Source organism: Drosophila hydei, unplaced genomic scaffold (assembly GCF_003285905.1).
Source record: "Drosophila hydei strain 15085-1641.00,03,60 unplaced genomic scaffold, DhydRS2 tig00000060-arrow-pilon, whole genome shotgun sequence".
Classification (NCBI taxonomy): Eukaryota; Metazoa; Arthropoda; class Insecta; order Diptera; family Drosophilidae; genus Drosophila; species Drosophila hydei.
The window spans coordinates 5,662,635-5,678,491 of NW_022045656.1; the positions used below are offsets into that span (position 1 = coordinate 5,662,635).

The 15,857-nt window shown below is 37.4% G+C and overlaps 2 protein-coding genes across 2 annotated transcripts; one reads left to right on the forward strand and one right to left on the reverse strand.

Annotated features, from left to right (window-relative positions):
* Positions 1-9,778: 9,778 nt before the first annotated feature.
* LOC111594794 lies at positions 9,779-11,704 on the forward strand. Its single transcript, XM_023308264.2, has one exon. It carries the CDS (start codon positions 9,779-9,781, stop codon positions 11,702-11,704), a length of 1,926 nt encoding a protein of 641 aa, XP_023164032.2.
* A 392-nt stretch (positions 11,705-12,096) lies between these two features.
* Positions 12,097-15,617, reverse strand: LOC111594790. Its single transcript, XM_023308250.2, has 2 exons — positions 15,558-15,617; positions 12,097-13,770 (listed from the first exon to the last, which is right to left on the reverse strand). The coding sequence occupies exons 1-2, from the start codon at positions 15,615-15,617 to the stop codon at positions 12,097-12,099; spliced, it is 1,734 nt and encodes a 577-aa protein (XP_023164018.2).
* Positions 15,618-15,857: the final 240 nt, after the last annotated feature.

Genomic DNA, 15,857 nt, shown 5'->3' on the forward strand with positions numbered 1-15,857 from the left:
CCCCCAATGCAAAAGTGTATAAAGCAATTGGCTAACAGCTGCTTCAATACTTATCAATAATTCAATAACTCAACTCGAACTCTGTTCGCTGATCCAGATCGGAATGAATGGGATTAACTCTGTGTACATTTCTGAACAAGTCTTGCATTTGATGCCTGCGAATCCATTTCGAGCACATTCAAGCATTCAAGCATTATCTATATAAATGTATCTATAACTTTGTATCTATCATGTTTTAGAACTACCCACCAGCTGCTCTTCCAACAAGATGCATTCAAATGATAACCTTTACCAAATCGATATACATATGCATATATATATACTGTATGCTGGATGTATATCCAGATCTTAAGACATGTTTGCCATCACCTACAAGAGATGCTCTTCTCAACGCTGACTGCAGAAATACCACCATGTTTAACTAAAAAATTAAAACTTAAACTAAAACTGAAAAAAAAAATAAAATCTTGAATATATATATATTTTAAAGCGTAACAACTGTCTCTGTAGGACTCCAAGGCGAGGCTCATGTATACAAAAAAATAATAAATAAAAACATCAAGTAAATACAATTTAATAGTATTAATTAAACTAATAATAATAATAATAATAATATACATACATCAAATATATTTTATTAGTAGCAAAATTTAACAGAACCGACTACATACAATACAAAACGCTAAAACCAGAAATAATAAAAATAAAAAACAAAAATAAAAATTAATAAATAAATGTTATTTAGCTGTTAAGTGTGTATTGAAAATCATAAAAATGGCAACTCAACCAACAAAAAGTTGTTAAGTTTTTCCGCTTTAAGTGTCAAATTAGCTAAATATTGTAATTATAAAAGTAAATACAAATAAATTAAAAACAAATACATATAATTGCTTGATAAAGACAACTCTATGACAACAAAGAAACAATTTTTAACTGTTAGCGCAAATTTTAATTGTAAAGAAAATAAAAATGAAAGAATATAACGAAAAACTATTTAGTTAAGCGCATTGCGACATTTGTTAACGAAATTATGAGATTTTATTTAATTTTAAAAGAAAAATTAAATGAAAAATAAATGCCAAACATTAAGCAAACTCAAGCAAGGTAAACATTTACTTTGAGGCCCAAAACAAATGTTGTCTAATCTTAATTGAAAAAAAACCAAGTAAAACAATTATAAAATATAAAAAACTATCAGACAACACTTAAGCAAACTCATAACAATAAACGTTAGAAGAAAAAAAACTGGAAAGCCAAGGAAATTCGCCCACAAAAAAGGAAAAGAAAAAGAAAAAGATAAATATAAAATTGTTCATACATAAAACACGTAATCGTATTCGTACTCGAAATATCATTTGTGCGATAAATAACCGAATATAAAATACAGCAAATACAATAACAAAAAACAATTAACAGAGTAATATGAGCGCATTGTAAACCGTGGCAAGGCGATAAAGAAAACTTTATGCAGACAACAACAGAAACCAACAACAACAACAACAACAAACATATTGTAAAAGCAAAACCGAAATGCGAATAAATAACAATTAAAATTAAATATTAAATTAAAAATGAAAAACTTTTTATTCACACTGGTTGCTGGGGCTTCAGCTTCGTTCTGCTTCACATTTGTTTGAATACCCCGTAGGCATGCTAATAGAAGGGTATGCATGCAGCATGCTGCACATGGCATCGCATGATATCTTTAAGCTTGCTGTGCATTGGATTTCAGTGCGCCCTAAGCTTGAGTCGACCTCCGCCCATCTATGTAGCTCCTAGGAGTCTTGGCGACTGCCTTAGAAACTGAAGTCTAGCCTGCTTAGCTCATGTTTGCATCCAAGAATCCATAGAATTTCCACTTTATTTAATTATTCAAGCACATTCTATGGGTTCTAAGACAAATATTTATATGAGCCACATACATTTTTAGATGATTTCACTGCTTTGTAGGCCTCAAGTATAGATCATCATATGACGTCTATAGGCTTTCATTGCATTCGTTGGAGTCTTTTCCCAGACATGTGGTTCCCTCCGTCTATACATGTTGTTTGGAGGAGTCTTAGAGACTGTGTTAGAGACTTGAGTCATGCCAGCTTAGCTCAAGTTTTTCCAGTTTATCTTAAGAGTTTCCTCAACGACAAAGATTTTTATGTACCACATACATTTTTAGCTGATTTCTTTGTTTGGTAAGCCTTAAGTACAGGGCATCTTCCAGTCCAGCTTGCTCTGTTTCCCGCTAAGCTAGCTCCAACAACAAATCGGAGCCATCCCCGTTCAGCAAATCGCGAATGTTTCAGGTTCAAGTTGTTTTTTGCTGTTGCGCAACGTGTGTTGGTGACAGCTACGCGCTGTGGCATGAATGGGGTTGCTCTCTCCCATTTCGTGTGGCATTGGCATTGTTATGAATGTTTTTAACTGCCTGAGTATATGTGCGAGAGTTGAACCACAAATTTGCCAGAAACACTTTTTGGTAACAAGAAATTACGGAAAACAACTTTATTCAACTTTGAATAATTCCTGAGATTTTAAATGGCATCTGTAAATTTTCGTTGCAAGATTGGCATTCTAAATTTTAATTGAAGTTCTAACTAGAATCAGCTTGAGAAACTATTTGACTGACGAGGGGATACTCTTCTGACTCATTTTTATAGATCAAAGCAATTGGGCTGCCTTCAAAAGTACTTCGACCCTCTCCAATTAGCAAAATTATGAAGGAAATCTATGAATTCAATGTAAATTGAAAAATCTTTATAGAAAAACAAAGTCTCTGTTTGTAAAGAAACTCCATTGGGAATTAAAAGTGCTCAATCAATATAATATTCTCAAATTATGTATTTGAAATTCCCTCCGCAGCTGCTGGCTGATTGTAGAATTGTCTTGTTACATTCAATTTTATTTGATAGCAAAATAGCAAACCCAATTAATATAAGTCAATGTCACAATGTGACACTTAACAAAAAATGAAAATGGCAATAAATGAAAATGGAAAATCTCTGAAAGCGCAATTGCGGCCGAAGTTGAAACAAGTTTATTAAATGAATAAATGTCTGCGTTGCTGGCATCGAAATGGAATAGCAGACAATTATGCACAGAAGAACTTCTAGTTGAAATCTTGAGTGCCAGACGGACGTGGAGTGTAGCGGGTCGAGGGGGCAAAGGTCAGCAGCAAATGACTTCATTAGTTTAATTGCAAACATTATTATAGGACGCCACGAAAAACTTGCACCCAAACGCGCGCAAGTTGAGAAAAAAATTGAAAAATGGACAAAAATAAAAGAAAACCACAAAAAAAGAGTCGAGTTGCAGTCATTTAGCGAGCGTTGCTTGTCTGCCTGCAAACAACAATTGTTGCTTGGCCAAAAGAGATAATGAGCCAAGCAGCAGCGAAGCTACCAAAAATGGCGTGAAAACACAGACTCCCTCAGTCCCCGTCTCTTTCTCTGAACCCATCTCTCTCTCTCTTTCAGCTGCATAAAATGGCTAAATTATGCAGCAAGTAAAAGGCAGCAGAAATCTTTGCCAACTGCCAAAAAAAAGTAGACGAAATGGCAAACGGTTAAAAGAGCAGCTGCCAAACCTTCAGCTTTTCCAACTTTTCCAACTGCTTAAAATAATAAAGTTAATCAGTTTTTCCTACTTTGCTTTCAAGCTCCATAATTAAGTGCTGCAAAGGATAAGAATTTATTTTTGTTAATATATATAGCTGTTGTTACTTATATCAGATTATATTTATGTACAGCATTTAGCCAAAATGCATATTTATTTATGGATTTTTAGTGAAAATAGTTTAATGGCATTTGCCACTGACTAACTAATCAAGTTAAGTTAGTTAAGGCAATTGCCAATTACTCGATTACAGACCAGACTTTAATACTTAAATTCATGATGAAAAATCGATAAGTCGATTAATAATAAATGATATTTTGAGTTTCCAAACTAGACTAATAAAAACGAATGAAGGACTGTGGAATGTTGAGTGTGGAGTAACCTGAAGCCTGTGGCTGGACACCTGAATATGAATTCTTTTAGACATTCATATTCATGCGGCTTAATATGAATATGAATGGATAAATATAGATATAAAGAATTCCCTCTAATAAATATAATTATGAATGTATAAAAGAATTCATATAGAGAAAAGTATTCCATACTTGTCTATACTTTAAGATAATCTTAATATAAATATATATATATATACTATTAAAAATAAAGAGAAAAAAAAATAAATTTGAAAAGTCAGATAGAGAGATAAACGAACGGAATTCGATTGACTCAGCTGTTGATGCCTTGTCACGCCTTCTTCTGCCTGTTATATACAAATTAAAAATATTGATTCATACCTACCTTAGAGAGCCATCTATAAATAAATAGATCAAAACCTCAAAACAACTTAAATTGGGTATTTTAAGTTATCTGTTAAATATGTTATTTGATTAAGATTTGTTTCATTAATATTTTCTATTAAACAAATAAGCTTACTAAAGAAGCAGAATACAAAATTCTTACACCTAATTTAATTTAAATGTTAAACTATTTTGCCCATAGTGCAGGCCTTTTAGGCAAAGTCTCATACTTTCGATTACTTATGAACCTTATTGACACTTAAGAGCTGAGGCTGTGCCCACACATCGTATCATAACGACACTTGGAACCTTTTTCTAACGCCTAGTTCTATAAATACATATATATCTCGTATCGAATAACAGTATTAGCGCTTTTCTCTTTCGCACATTTTGCCTGGCACACAAACTTTTAGCATAATGGCACATCGAGCCAGGCCGCTGGCCCGCCGGCCTGGCTGCTTGCCTGCTCGGCTGCCACTCTCGCCTCGTTCACCTCCACTTGGCAGCTATCCGCTCAAGTTGGCCCATTAAAGAATGCATCAAAAAAGCGGAAATTGCCTTTTTACCCAAAGCTTTTGCCAGCTGCAAGTTTGTCGGTTTCATATTGAAAATTAGCTGCGCTCCGATATTAATGTGCAAATTGCATTTGCCAGTGATGCGCAGCCACCAGGTGAAAAAGGAGAGCAAAAGAAGTCTCTCTCGAAAAGAAGAAGAAGTCACTATGCTCTAGACGGAAATGAACGACTGGCAGATAGCCTAAAATATGCCCGTAATGCGCGGATAAAAATGGAGAAGAAATGAGTCTCGCCTGATGTTGCCCGACAGTCAGATACCCGATAAAACGATAAAAAGAGAATGAGGAAAGAATATCCACGGATGAAACGTAAATAAAGAAGAAGAGCGTTTTCTTCAGTGACTGACTGGCGATACCCTAACTAGAGAAATCCTCCTTCTGCTTTCCTAGTTGAGTCGCTAGTGACTGACTGACAAATACCTCACACAACTTTTGTAAATAAATAAATAAATAAATAATATAAAAAAAATACTATAAATAATAATAAAACTAGGTGAGAGATTCTGATCTGTTTAATTGAAACTGATATGAGTTTTCAGTAGTTTTAAATGAAACTCTGCTGAGCAGAAAATATAAGAGAAGAAATCTTGAACGTAAGTTCATAGAGGCAAACAGAGAGACCGATGAATAACTACGTTAAAGAATAATTGATGGAGGAATGGATATAAATCAAGGATGAAAATGGACAGATTGTTTGACGAAAGGCTAAACTGTCAGCCAGAACGAGACACAGATGGATGCAAACTGTGGGAGGGGAAGGTCCAATTGAGTAACGCATGAGCCAAGCAGACGAACGGACTAAGGTAGTAATTCCACTATCAATGCTAAGCAAATATTTCACGTATATATATGCACTCATCAAGCTGCCAATATACCCCTATATTAGACATTTGCAATGTATTTCTAGCTAAAAAACTATTTGCGCATGAAAAGCAAAAAAGTCTTAAAGCCATTGCAAATGTCCACAAAGAAGAGTAAGTTTCAATGGCAAAATAATTATATTTCATTAATATTGCAGGCGGGCTAAGAGGCCACACTTACACACATTACATACACCTGTTGTCCACACACACACACATACACCTACAGATAAAAGCCAAAATAAACTTGGTCAGGCGAAAAACACTCGGGCAAGAGAAAATTAGAAAATACATTTTTCAGCATTAAAAATTGTTCGACGTGCGGAGATTGCGGTAATTTCGCTTAACAGTTAGTTGCTGTTGCCGCACACACACACACACACACACCATCACACACAGAAACAGCGGCCAGCGGTTGGCAATGTTTCGACACATGCTGCGGTGCCAGTCAAACACACCTGCTCTGGCCCGTTGAGTGGGCGGGCGGTTGGGTGGCGAAGCAGTTCGACGGTGGTGGTTGGGCGAGGTCTCTAAATGTCGAGAGTGCAGCCCAGCTGTCAGGCTGGTGAGCGTGTGGCACAGACGGACGCAGGACACAGGACGCAGGACACAGCTGGCACTTGACATGAGCAACGGGCAACGAAACAACTCGAGGGCCTTCGTTCAACTACTTTTGCACACATTCGCAACATTTTGCTTCCGTTTCCAAATGGCAAAAACACACAATACACAGCCACACTCACACACATCAGCACACACACACAGTTACACCAGCACACACATTTGCACTTGATACATTTAGACTTGTGCGCTGGGGTAAAAAAAAGTGTAACTAAAACAATTTGAAATAAGATACTTCATGCAAACAAAAAATACAGCATAAAAATACATCTAAAAAAAATATTTTATATGCGATGTAGCTGGCAAATTTATAACTCAATTTCGGAGCTGTTAGACTGGGCGGGAAAGCATTGTAATAGAACAGTTAGTTTATGGCAGCTGAGATTAATAAAATGTAGTCATAGCTGAAAATATGAAAGTAACTTTGACAAAAACTGTTGAATAAACTTTGAACTAGATTTTGTAATGAAGAACAGTAAAATCTTAAGAATAAAATAAATTTGTGTATATAAATAAAATAAACATATATAAATTAATTTAAGATATGTAAACTTTAAAAATGTTTAAAGGTCTCTAATTTATTTTATTAAATTAAATTAATTTAAAAAATGTAAAATTTAAATATGTTTAAAGCTCTATAATTTAATTGTATTTTAGTTAGTATATAAATTATATTAGTATTATATATAATATTATTTTCAATTTAAATTTGTATACTATTTTATCTATTTTATACTATTTTAACATATAAGTAATCCAAATGCTCTTATTGAAATAAATAATTTTTGAGGTCGACTCATGATATTTAAACTAAGTATTCTAGAGAAATAGATTTTGAATATTTTCTGTATAACTAACAAAGTTTTTCTTATATTTCAAATATATTACATTAAATATAATTTTTTAAATTGTTGCTCATTTTACAATAATATAATATATAGTATAAAAAATAAAAAATATAATTATAAAAACATTCTTTGTTTTATTTATAAATATTTATTAGTACTTTCAAATATATTTTTAAGCGCGAAATTCATTTATAATATTCATGTTGACTAACAATAAAAACATATATATAAAATATGTTGTTTATTCCTTTTCAATATACAGAAATTGACTTGATAAAAATGCTTGAATATTTATACATATTTTTTTATAATTTCAGATATTATTAAATATTCATGCTGGGTAAAAACAAATTTAAAAAACCATTCATATGTTAATTTCGATATTTATTTTATTTTCATTTCTTAATTAACAAATATAAAATAATTGTAAAAAATATTTATATACATATAAAAATATTTTAATTTATTTAATTTACATTTTTCAGAGCTTCTCCCTGAACCACAACAAACTTATTTTCCAGCCATAAGTTAACACGAATATAATCTCACAAATATCATTTGTCACTCGCTGACTTTCCAGGCGTGAAACACCCCTTGAACACTGTGCAACAAAGCAGCAGTTAAAAGGAATACAAAAAATAAATAAAAACTGAATGCGGCTCAACAAGCTGGCTTAATGTATTTTAGCGCTAGCGGCGCAAACATTAAAAACCACAAAAAGAAAAAATCTACAAAAGGAAAGAGAAATATAATAAAATGCTGAAATGCTGTCATATGCCGTTTCCCGAAACACATGTCACGCCTAACGCCTACTGGCACGCCCCTGCGTTTTAAGTGAAGTGTAGCTTCAGGTGTTGGCCAGCTGCCATAGTTCGCACGATACTTCAGATCAACTGCGGGAGGATAAGTGCGAGTGTGGGTCTATATGTGAGATGGTGTGGGTGTGTGAACAGTTTTGACTTAGAGCAAAGCGCATTACTGCACATTACAATTACGTAAGCAGCAAATCGCTGAAATTTGTAAAATCATCGAGCAAACAAAAGCACGCGCGCTGTCAATACGGCTTAGAGCCAATATCAGGCCAAAAACCTGGACTAAGCCAGCATCAATCATAAATATTTTAAGCTCCAAGCCAAGCTAACAATATGAATGACTATGTTTGTGTGGCTGCGTGTATGTGTGTGTGTGTGTGTGTCTGGCTAATTGCATTTTGCTAGCCATAAAAGCCAAGACGTAACCCGATAAGCCATGCCCAGCTTATGGCCTTGTCTGCTGGCATTTGTGCACATTTATGAAATTTCACAGCAATTACACAGCGTCATGTAGAATGCAATGGATTTTGTTGTCAAAGTCATGCAAAGCGCCAAAATGCTGCTAAGGTTGTTGCCTGCAAAGTAGGCAACACAATTTGTGGTGCGAGCGCGTTGCACGCTGCGTATGCGTGATTTTTAATTGCGTTCGCCGCGTGAGCTACAAATCCGCTTTAATGCCAGATACTTTAAGTGTGCACGCTTTAAGGTCCTCGCATGTCCTGCAACGATTTGTCCAATTATATGAACCTTTCCGCATAAATACGACTAAATAGCGCATATGAGCGATTTGCACTTGAGATAAACGCCAAAACGGGTTTTCGCTTTTTATGACTCAATAAACAAGTACGCCGAACAGCATGTGACCAGGAGCGCGGCTAGGCGCAGAGCCCTAGACAGGGTGGCTTAAAAAATTAATATATATATATATATGATACAATAAAAACTTATAAAAATTTGCAATAAATAAAATAATATTAATAAATAAAGTTTAAGCTATAAATTCAAAAAGGGATCAGCTTAAACTTGTATAAATTTGTAAAGAAAATATAGTTAATATTAAAAAAAATGTATTAGATAACAAACATTTTTTATATTTATTTTCATAAATATTTATAAAAAAATATTTTTTTTTATAAGATTTATTATTATTGTTTTTTATTTTTATTAATATTTTTTAAATTTTTAAGTATTTTTTTTAAGAAATTGATTAAATGATTATTATGAATTTTTACTTTATATCCTGGCCAATTGTAAAAAGTTTTTTCCTAGCTAATTTGGCTATAATTATTTTATTTGAAATTTTATAAAAATATTTTTTTTTTTACTAAAAGTAGGATTCGCTCTTGTTCCTTCATGCATTCTAAAAGGAATCTGAAAAGGGAGCTCTTAAGTATAATTAAATTTACTAAGATTTAACAACATGACCAACTTATATATGAAATCTTAACCATAAAGTGTTAGCTTTCAGTAGAACCCTCTGGACAGCTAAAACGCTCCTGTTTGGCCGACTGTCATCGAATGTAAACAATTTTGATTGCCAGCCAATAAAACGCTCGGTATGTCCAATATGTCAAACTTGGTGTTGGAATGCAATAATCAAAGCCAGCTCTGACCTAACCCACACGGAGTGGACCACACGCGAGCCAGACAGACAGACAGACCGCCAGCAAGACAGCCGGGGACTGCGAATCAGTTGCGTTTCGACAATCGTTCCATAAAAATGAACGAACTGGCAGCTGAGCTCATATTGCGACCAGTTCAACTAGTTAAGGTGGAACCGACGCCCCAAGCGGCTGGGAATGCGACCATTGCGACGCAGATGCAGAGCATTGATAATGACTTTGTCATCAACGTTTTGAATCGCATCGATGACGTCTATCACTTTCACAATCTCATCTTCTACATATCGGAGAAACTGAATCTGAATGGTGAAGGCGGCAGCGATTTCTTCAAGAAATTTTGGCTCAAATTTCCGCTCGTGCCGCGCATCATCGTGAGAAACAACTACAGCTCGATCAACTCGAATAGCTCGATACGGAGTCTGATAAGCACGCCATCTCTAGTGCTGATCTTTACCACACACCGCAGCGATCCCATAATGGAGGTCGCCTCGGAGACACTCACGGGCATCCGCTGGCTGAAGACGATCTTCGTTCTGTTTCCATATCTGAGCAGCGCCAACTATCACGAGAACTTTGAGACCTTTACCCAATTCTCCAATATATACCACGATATTCTCCGTTGGTCCTGGACCAAACAGTTCATCAATACGCTGCTGCTGACCATCAGCAACAACGTCTACCAGCTGAATCCGTATCCAACGCAGCAGTTTGTGAATAAGACCGACCATTGGAGTACTCAGGACTTCTTTCGGCCACTCAGCAGCAATATGATGGGCTATGTGGTGAACACGCCCGTTTTTTATGATATGCCACGCGTGTTTAAAGGTGCGGATCAGAAGACAGTCTATGGCACCAGTGGGAAGCTATTTCTCGGATTCCTCGACTTTGTGAATGCCTCGATGCATGACACCTCGGCTAACCTCAGCATGACTACCTTTAATCTGCCGAATCTCCTGGAACTCGTCGCTCAGGGCGTCTATGAGACGTTGATTCACTCCTACACAGATCTCATTGGCAATTACTCGGTCAGCTTCAGCTATCCGATTGGCATCAACGACTGGTGCCTGATGGTGCCCTATCGCAACGATTCGCTGCAGGAACTGTACGTCCGCGAGGCTCTGCAGAACAATGTCTGGCTGCTGCTAATCCTGACGATGCTGTACATGGGCTTTGCCCTCTGGCTTTGCTCGCCGCAACGTCCGAGGGATCTCAGCGCCGCGCTGCTGCAATGCATCTGCAGCCTGACCAACAGTCCGCCCACATCGATTGTAAGGACTAGGGCAAGACGCATGCGCTATCTGTATCTAGTCCTCACCATAATGGGCATGGTCGCCTCCAACATGTACATCAGCAAGATGGCTAGCTACTTCACCTCACCACCACCTGAGCGACAGATGAATACGCCGCAGGACATTATTGATGCCAATCTGATCATCTATGTGCAGGATTTCGAATACGATGCACTGGCTCGTAAGAAGGAGCTGTATACGGCGCGTTTTCTCCAGCAAATCGTTGTGGCCGATGCAAACTTCATTCAACAGCATCGCGACCTGCTGAACACTACCTTTGGCTACTTTATCTCTAGCGATCGCTGGGAATTGATAGTCATGCTGCAGAAACACCTCCGAGTGCCGGTCTTTAGGCTAACTGAAATCTGTTCGGGCCCTTTTTTTCACGTTTACCCCATGCATCTGGACTCGCATCTGCAATCGCCCCTACAGAACTTTATACTGATTTCTCAGGAATCGGGACTGCGACACCACTGGAAGTGGCAGTCCTTCTGGGAGGCACTGTATATGCGGGTCATTCGCCTCATAATTCTGGATGAGCAGCCGCAACCACTCAGCATGACCTTCTTGTCCAGCATGATGCGCACCTGGTGCATGGGTCTTATCTTGGCTGGCACTGTATTTATCCTGGAGATGAAATGGCATCAGCATGTGATGAAGGTGCATTGCCTCAAGCTGTGGCACAAGCTGAAAAGCAGCTTAAAGAGGCGCACGAGCTATAGAAGGAGAATCTAAGAGCAATTTCTTAAGACTTTCTCAGCTTCAAGGTTGGCTAACAATTAGATCTTTATACGTTTACCAATATACATTAATTAAATTATATTTTTCAGAGACGCAAACGCTTTGGATGCCAATGAAAGCATTCGTAGAACCTCGAGCGACTCTTCTTGGAATCTGGGCAACAAGCAGCCGTTTGTAATTGTTTTATCTCTAAGTTATTTAAAATACAAATTTTATAAATATATTTGCAATTTATGGAGCCATTTGCCATCCATTTTAGCGCCCCTTCGACATCCAGCCATCCAGCTGCCCGCTAATTTGTTTCGAGGTTGACTCAATCCAATTTCAAAAAAATTTTATGCTAGTTATGCTTTGAGGTCAATGGCAAATCAATAATGCAATTTCGATTAATGCTTGAATTTCGCCAAGAGCTCGATTAGAAAAACGATAAGTGCTAAGGCTGACATGACCAACAGCAAAATGAACGCTATGGCCAAGTGTTGCAGGCCCGCGGATGTGTAGACGTTCTGCTCCTGGAGTCGATGCACAATGCCCGCATGCAGTGCCGACTCAAAGCTGAGCCGAGCGTAGTAGTATAGCAAGCCAGAGGAGTGAACACGGAACGTAAAGTACTCTATGTCGCGCCAGAGCGAGCAATCGCGCTGAATGGGATAGGCCAAGTGGAAGGAGCCAAAGCAAATGTCGCTAAACTTGAATTGGCGCTGCTTGAGATGGCGCTGCTGCTCATCCAGAAACTGCCAGCTATCCTCGGTCACAAAGTAGGCATACGAGCTGTTGAAGCTCAACTGATGCTGGGCAAAGATGCCACTGTCCACGGGGCGCAGCAGCTGAATAAACGCGTCGGGCAGCTCCTTGTGCAGCTGCAGCAGAAACTCCATTTCATAGTCAATGATCATGACAGGCAGCTGGGCGCGCAGCAGATCGTCCATTGTATTCAGCTGGGCGTGAAACAGATTCACAGTCAAAATGCTGCCTAGCGTAGAGGTGTAATTAGCTGATAGGAAGAAGCCATGAAAGAACACAGCCAACAGCAGCAGAAAGCGTAAGAGCGACGGCTGCAGCAGCTGCCTGCCTGTGGCTATGTTGATGATGTAGCAGAAGGAGTTCAGGAGCGCCGTAGTAACTCCAGCTGCTCCGTGGGCCGCCCTGAATCCTAGTCGTAGCCAAAGCAGCTCCAGCAAACTGAGCAGCAGGAAGCAGCCCAGCACAAAGAACCAAACGGTCGTGTCGAAGGGCTGCAGCGCATAGAAGTAGGTTGAGACGCTGTTGTAGAGCGGCACCATCAAGCACCAAGGCACCACCAGCAGTGGATAGCTCTTGTCCACGTCGTCGTCCGGCGAAAACAAGGCGTAAGCATGGGCAACGAACTGCACCTTTTGGTCTCTGACGAGCTGCAGAGTTTGCTTCATATTAACTGCGCGGCCTCCAAGCGCATCTAGTGGAAGTTCCATCTCCAAGAAGCTCCCATTAAGATGGTGCACGAAGGTGTTTATGATTCGATAGGTGCTGCCCTCGTAGCGATCTTCCACACGAAACAAATGTGGTGCATCTTCACGCATGGGCGTGGCAAAGCGATAACCGCCCACATCATGAACGGCGTTTGTCACCTGGCTAAGCTTTCTCTTCATATACTTTTGCAAATCCGTGCGATTTTGTATTTGGAATGTTGGATATTGAGCCGCGCCGTAGATCTGATTTATGCCATCAATCGACTCGAAATATAATAGGGAATTCTCATACTGATTGTCGTTGAGGAACCGACATATCTCGTACACATCTTCCATGTTCTCCACCTTCTTCATTATCATAAACACCGCGAGGTAAAAATGCTTGCCAAGCAACACCTTGTTGGTCACCTCCATAATAGGATCGTTAAGACCCGTGGTAAAGATGATAGAAATCTGGTTGCGTCGAACTACCGAATGAGTCATTCGCATATCCGAGTTGTTAGTAACAGCAATTTGCGTCAAGAAAAACGCATCGTGTTGCAAGCGTATGAAATTTTCCATGTCGTCCTTCTGCTCGTTGTCCAGCTGCTGGCTAACGAACCAAACCAAGTCCTGGAACGCAACCAGTCTGTTAAAACTAATTAGAAGTGTGCTAATGTATCTGAAATTCCACGCACAGCTCCATGGCAGCACGAATAAAATGAATATCCAATGGGGCGTATACATCACTGCAAGCCGTTCACGATGCGTATGTGTAATGTCTGCGTTTTGTTAGGCTTTATAGCATTCGAATACCTCAGGGGTATACATATCTTTGGCTTGACAATCATAGCAATTAAACAAGGTAATTTGTCGATGTTTATCTTAAATATCTATAACATTTGACATCATAATTAGCAACTGAACAAACGACCTAAGATGTCGAGCCGTTGTTTTTATGCTCCCTATAAATATGTTTAGCTAAATCGATGTTGCCTAATTTGTTATTATTCCATGCCGTATTCCATTCTTTGAGATATTCTGTAATTCATAATATTTAAGTTTCTTTTACACTTTAAATATCAAAAAATAAATTAAAAACTTTAAGTTTAAATTAAGTTTATAATTGTAAGGGCAAAATTAGCCAATTCTATGTAAATTTAATTAATGAAGTAATTAATTTTCCTATTAGATACGAAAGTGCTTTAAAAACAACTTCCCAGAAGAGAGAGTTCAGCGAATCTTGAAAGCCTCGTCCTGATTCAGTGAATTCAGAAATTACATTTGATGAAAATTATGGTCATTTGACTTCCCTATAATTACAAATATATAATATGTTTATTTAATCTTTTTATAACTATTAGTAAAATGTTTTGCATTTTCCATTATCATTTATTATTTACATAATTCTCATGGATAAAATGAACACTATAATGATGGCAATTTAGGCATTAGCAATACCATGAACTTTGCTGACATATTAAAGCTTTTTTCTAAGCTTTTGTCTTTATTCTGTTATATAGTTTTTGTTTATTAATTTTTAATAAACATTAGATTACATTATTTACCTTAATTTTCATTGCTGTTCTTGTTCTATAATCGAAATATTCATTAACTTTTTTATAATTCTCATTATGACCCTTATATTTATGATAATTGACTTCACAATCTTAATCAAAGTGAGCATTATCATACAGATAATGAGCATTTATATAATTATTAGTGTATATTATTTGAAAAATTATTTTATTTAATTTTACAATTAATAATAATAAACAAAACTGTTTTAAGCGAACGCATATATATACCTAAAAACAATATCAATCGATCGATTGTAGCCGTCAAACGTGGCATAAAATTTGGAGGCAGCAAAGCAAATAAATTCTTGATAAAAACGAGATATATATAAAAAGCTCTAAATATACATGTCAATATGTAGATATACATACACACACGCTGCTTTTCTCAGTGCTTCTCATAAAGTTTAATGGGTTTTGACTGCGTTTATGAGTGAGACTATAAAGAAGTGGTATGGGAACTGAAAAAAGTTTTCTTTTGTCCATATTGCTTATTGTTGCTGCAATAAAAATTACTATTTAATGCTGTTCTACGATGCGATTCTCACATACAAATTATACTCTAGGCTGCTCTCTGCTCAATATCTCAGTCTTCATCCATTATGTCCCCATTTACTTCGTCTCTTTCTCTGTTCTCTGTCTGTTCCTCTCCATATTACTTTGATATCGCTATCATTCTCACTCTAAGTCTAACTTTCTTTGGATACCTGATTTCCTCGCTATCTGTTTATGTCCCTCTCTTTCTCTATACTTATAGATACAAGTACTTCTGGAAGGCACTGTACACACGTGTCACTCGCCTAATAATTCTGCATGAGCAGCCGCAGCCACTCATAAGCTCACAGCATAACCATGTCCAGCATGATGCTGGAGATGGGTCTTATCTTGGAGATGAAATGTCATCAGCATAGGATGAAAAGCAGCTTAAAGAGGCGCACGAGCTATAGAAGGAGAATCTAAGAGCAATTTCTTAAGACTTTCTCAGCTTCAAGGTTGGCTAACAATTAGATCTTTATACGTTTACCAATATACATTAATTAAATTATATTTTTCAGAGACGCAAACGCTTTGGATGCCAATGAAAGCATTCGTAGAACCTCGAGCGACTCTTCTTGGAATCTGGGCAACAAGCAGCCGTTTGTA

What these genes read in the sequence shown, in the direction of transcription:
- LOC111594794 (XM_023308264.2), top strand. Translation starts at nt 9,779, where the DNA reads ATGAACGAACTGGCAGCTGAGCTCATATTGCGACCAGTTCAACTAGTT.
- LOC111594790 (XM_023308250.2), bottom strand. Translation starts at nt 15,617, where the DNA reads ATGACATTTCATCTCCAAGATAAGACCCATCTCCAGCATCATGCTGGA. An exon ending in ATGCTGGACATGGTTATGCT is followed by an intron (nt 13,771 to 15,557) that starts GTGAGCTTATGA and finishes GTTGCGTTCCAG; the next exon opens with GACTTGGTTTGGTTCGTTAG.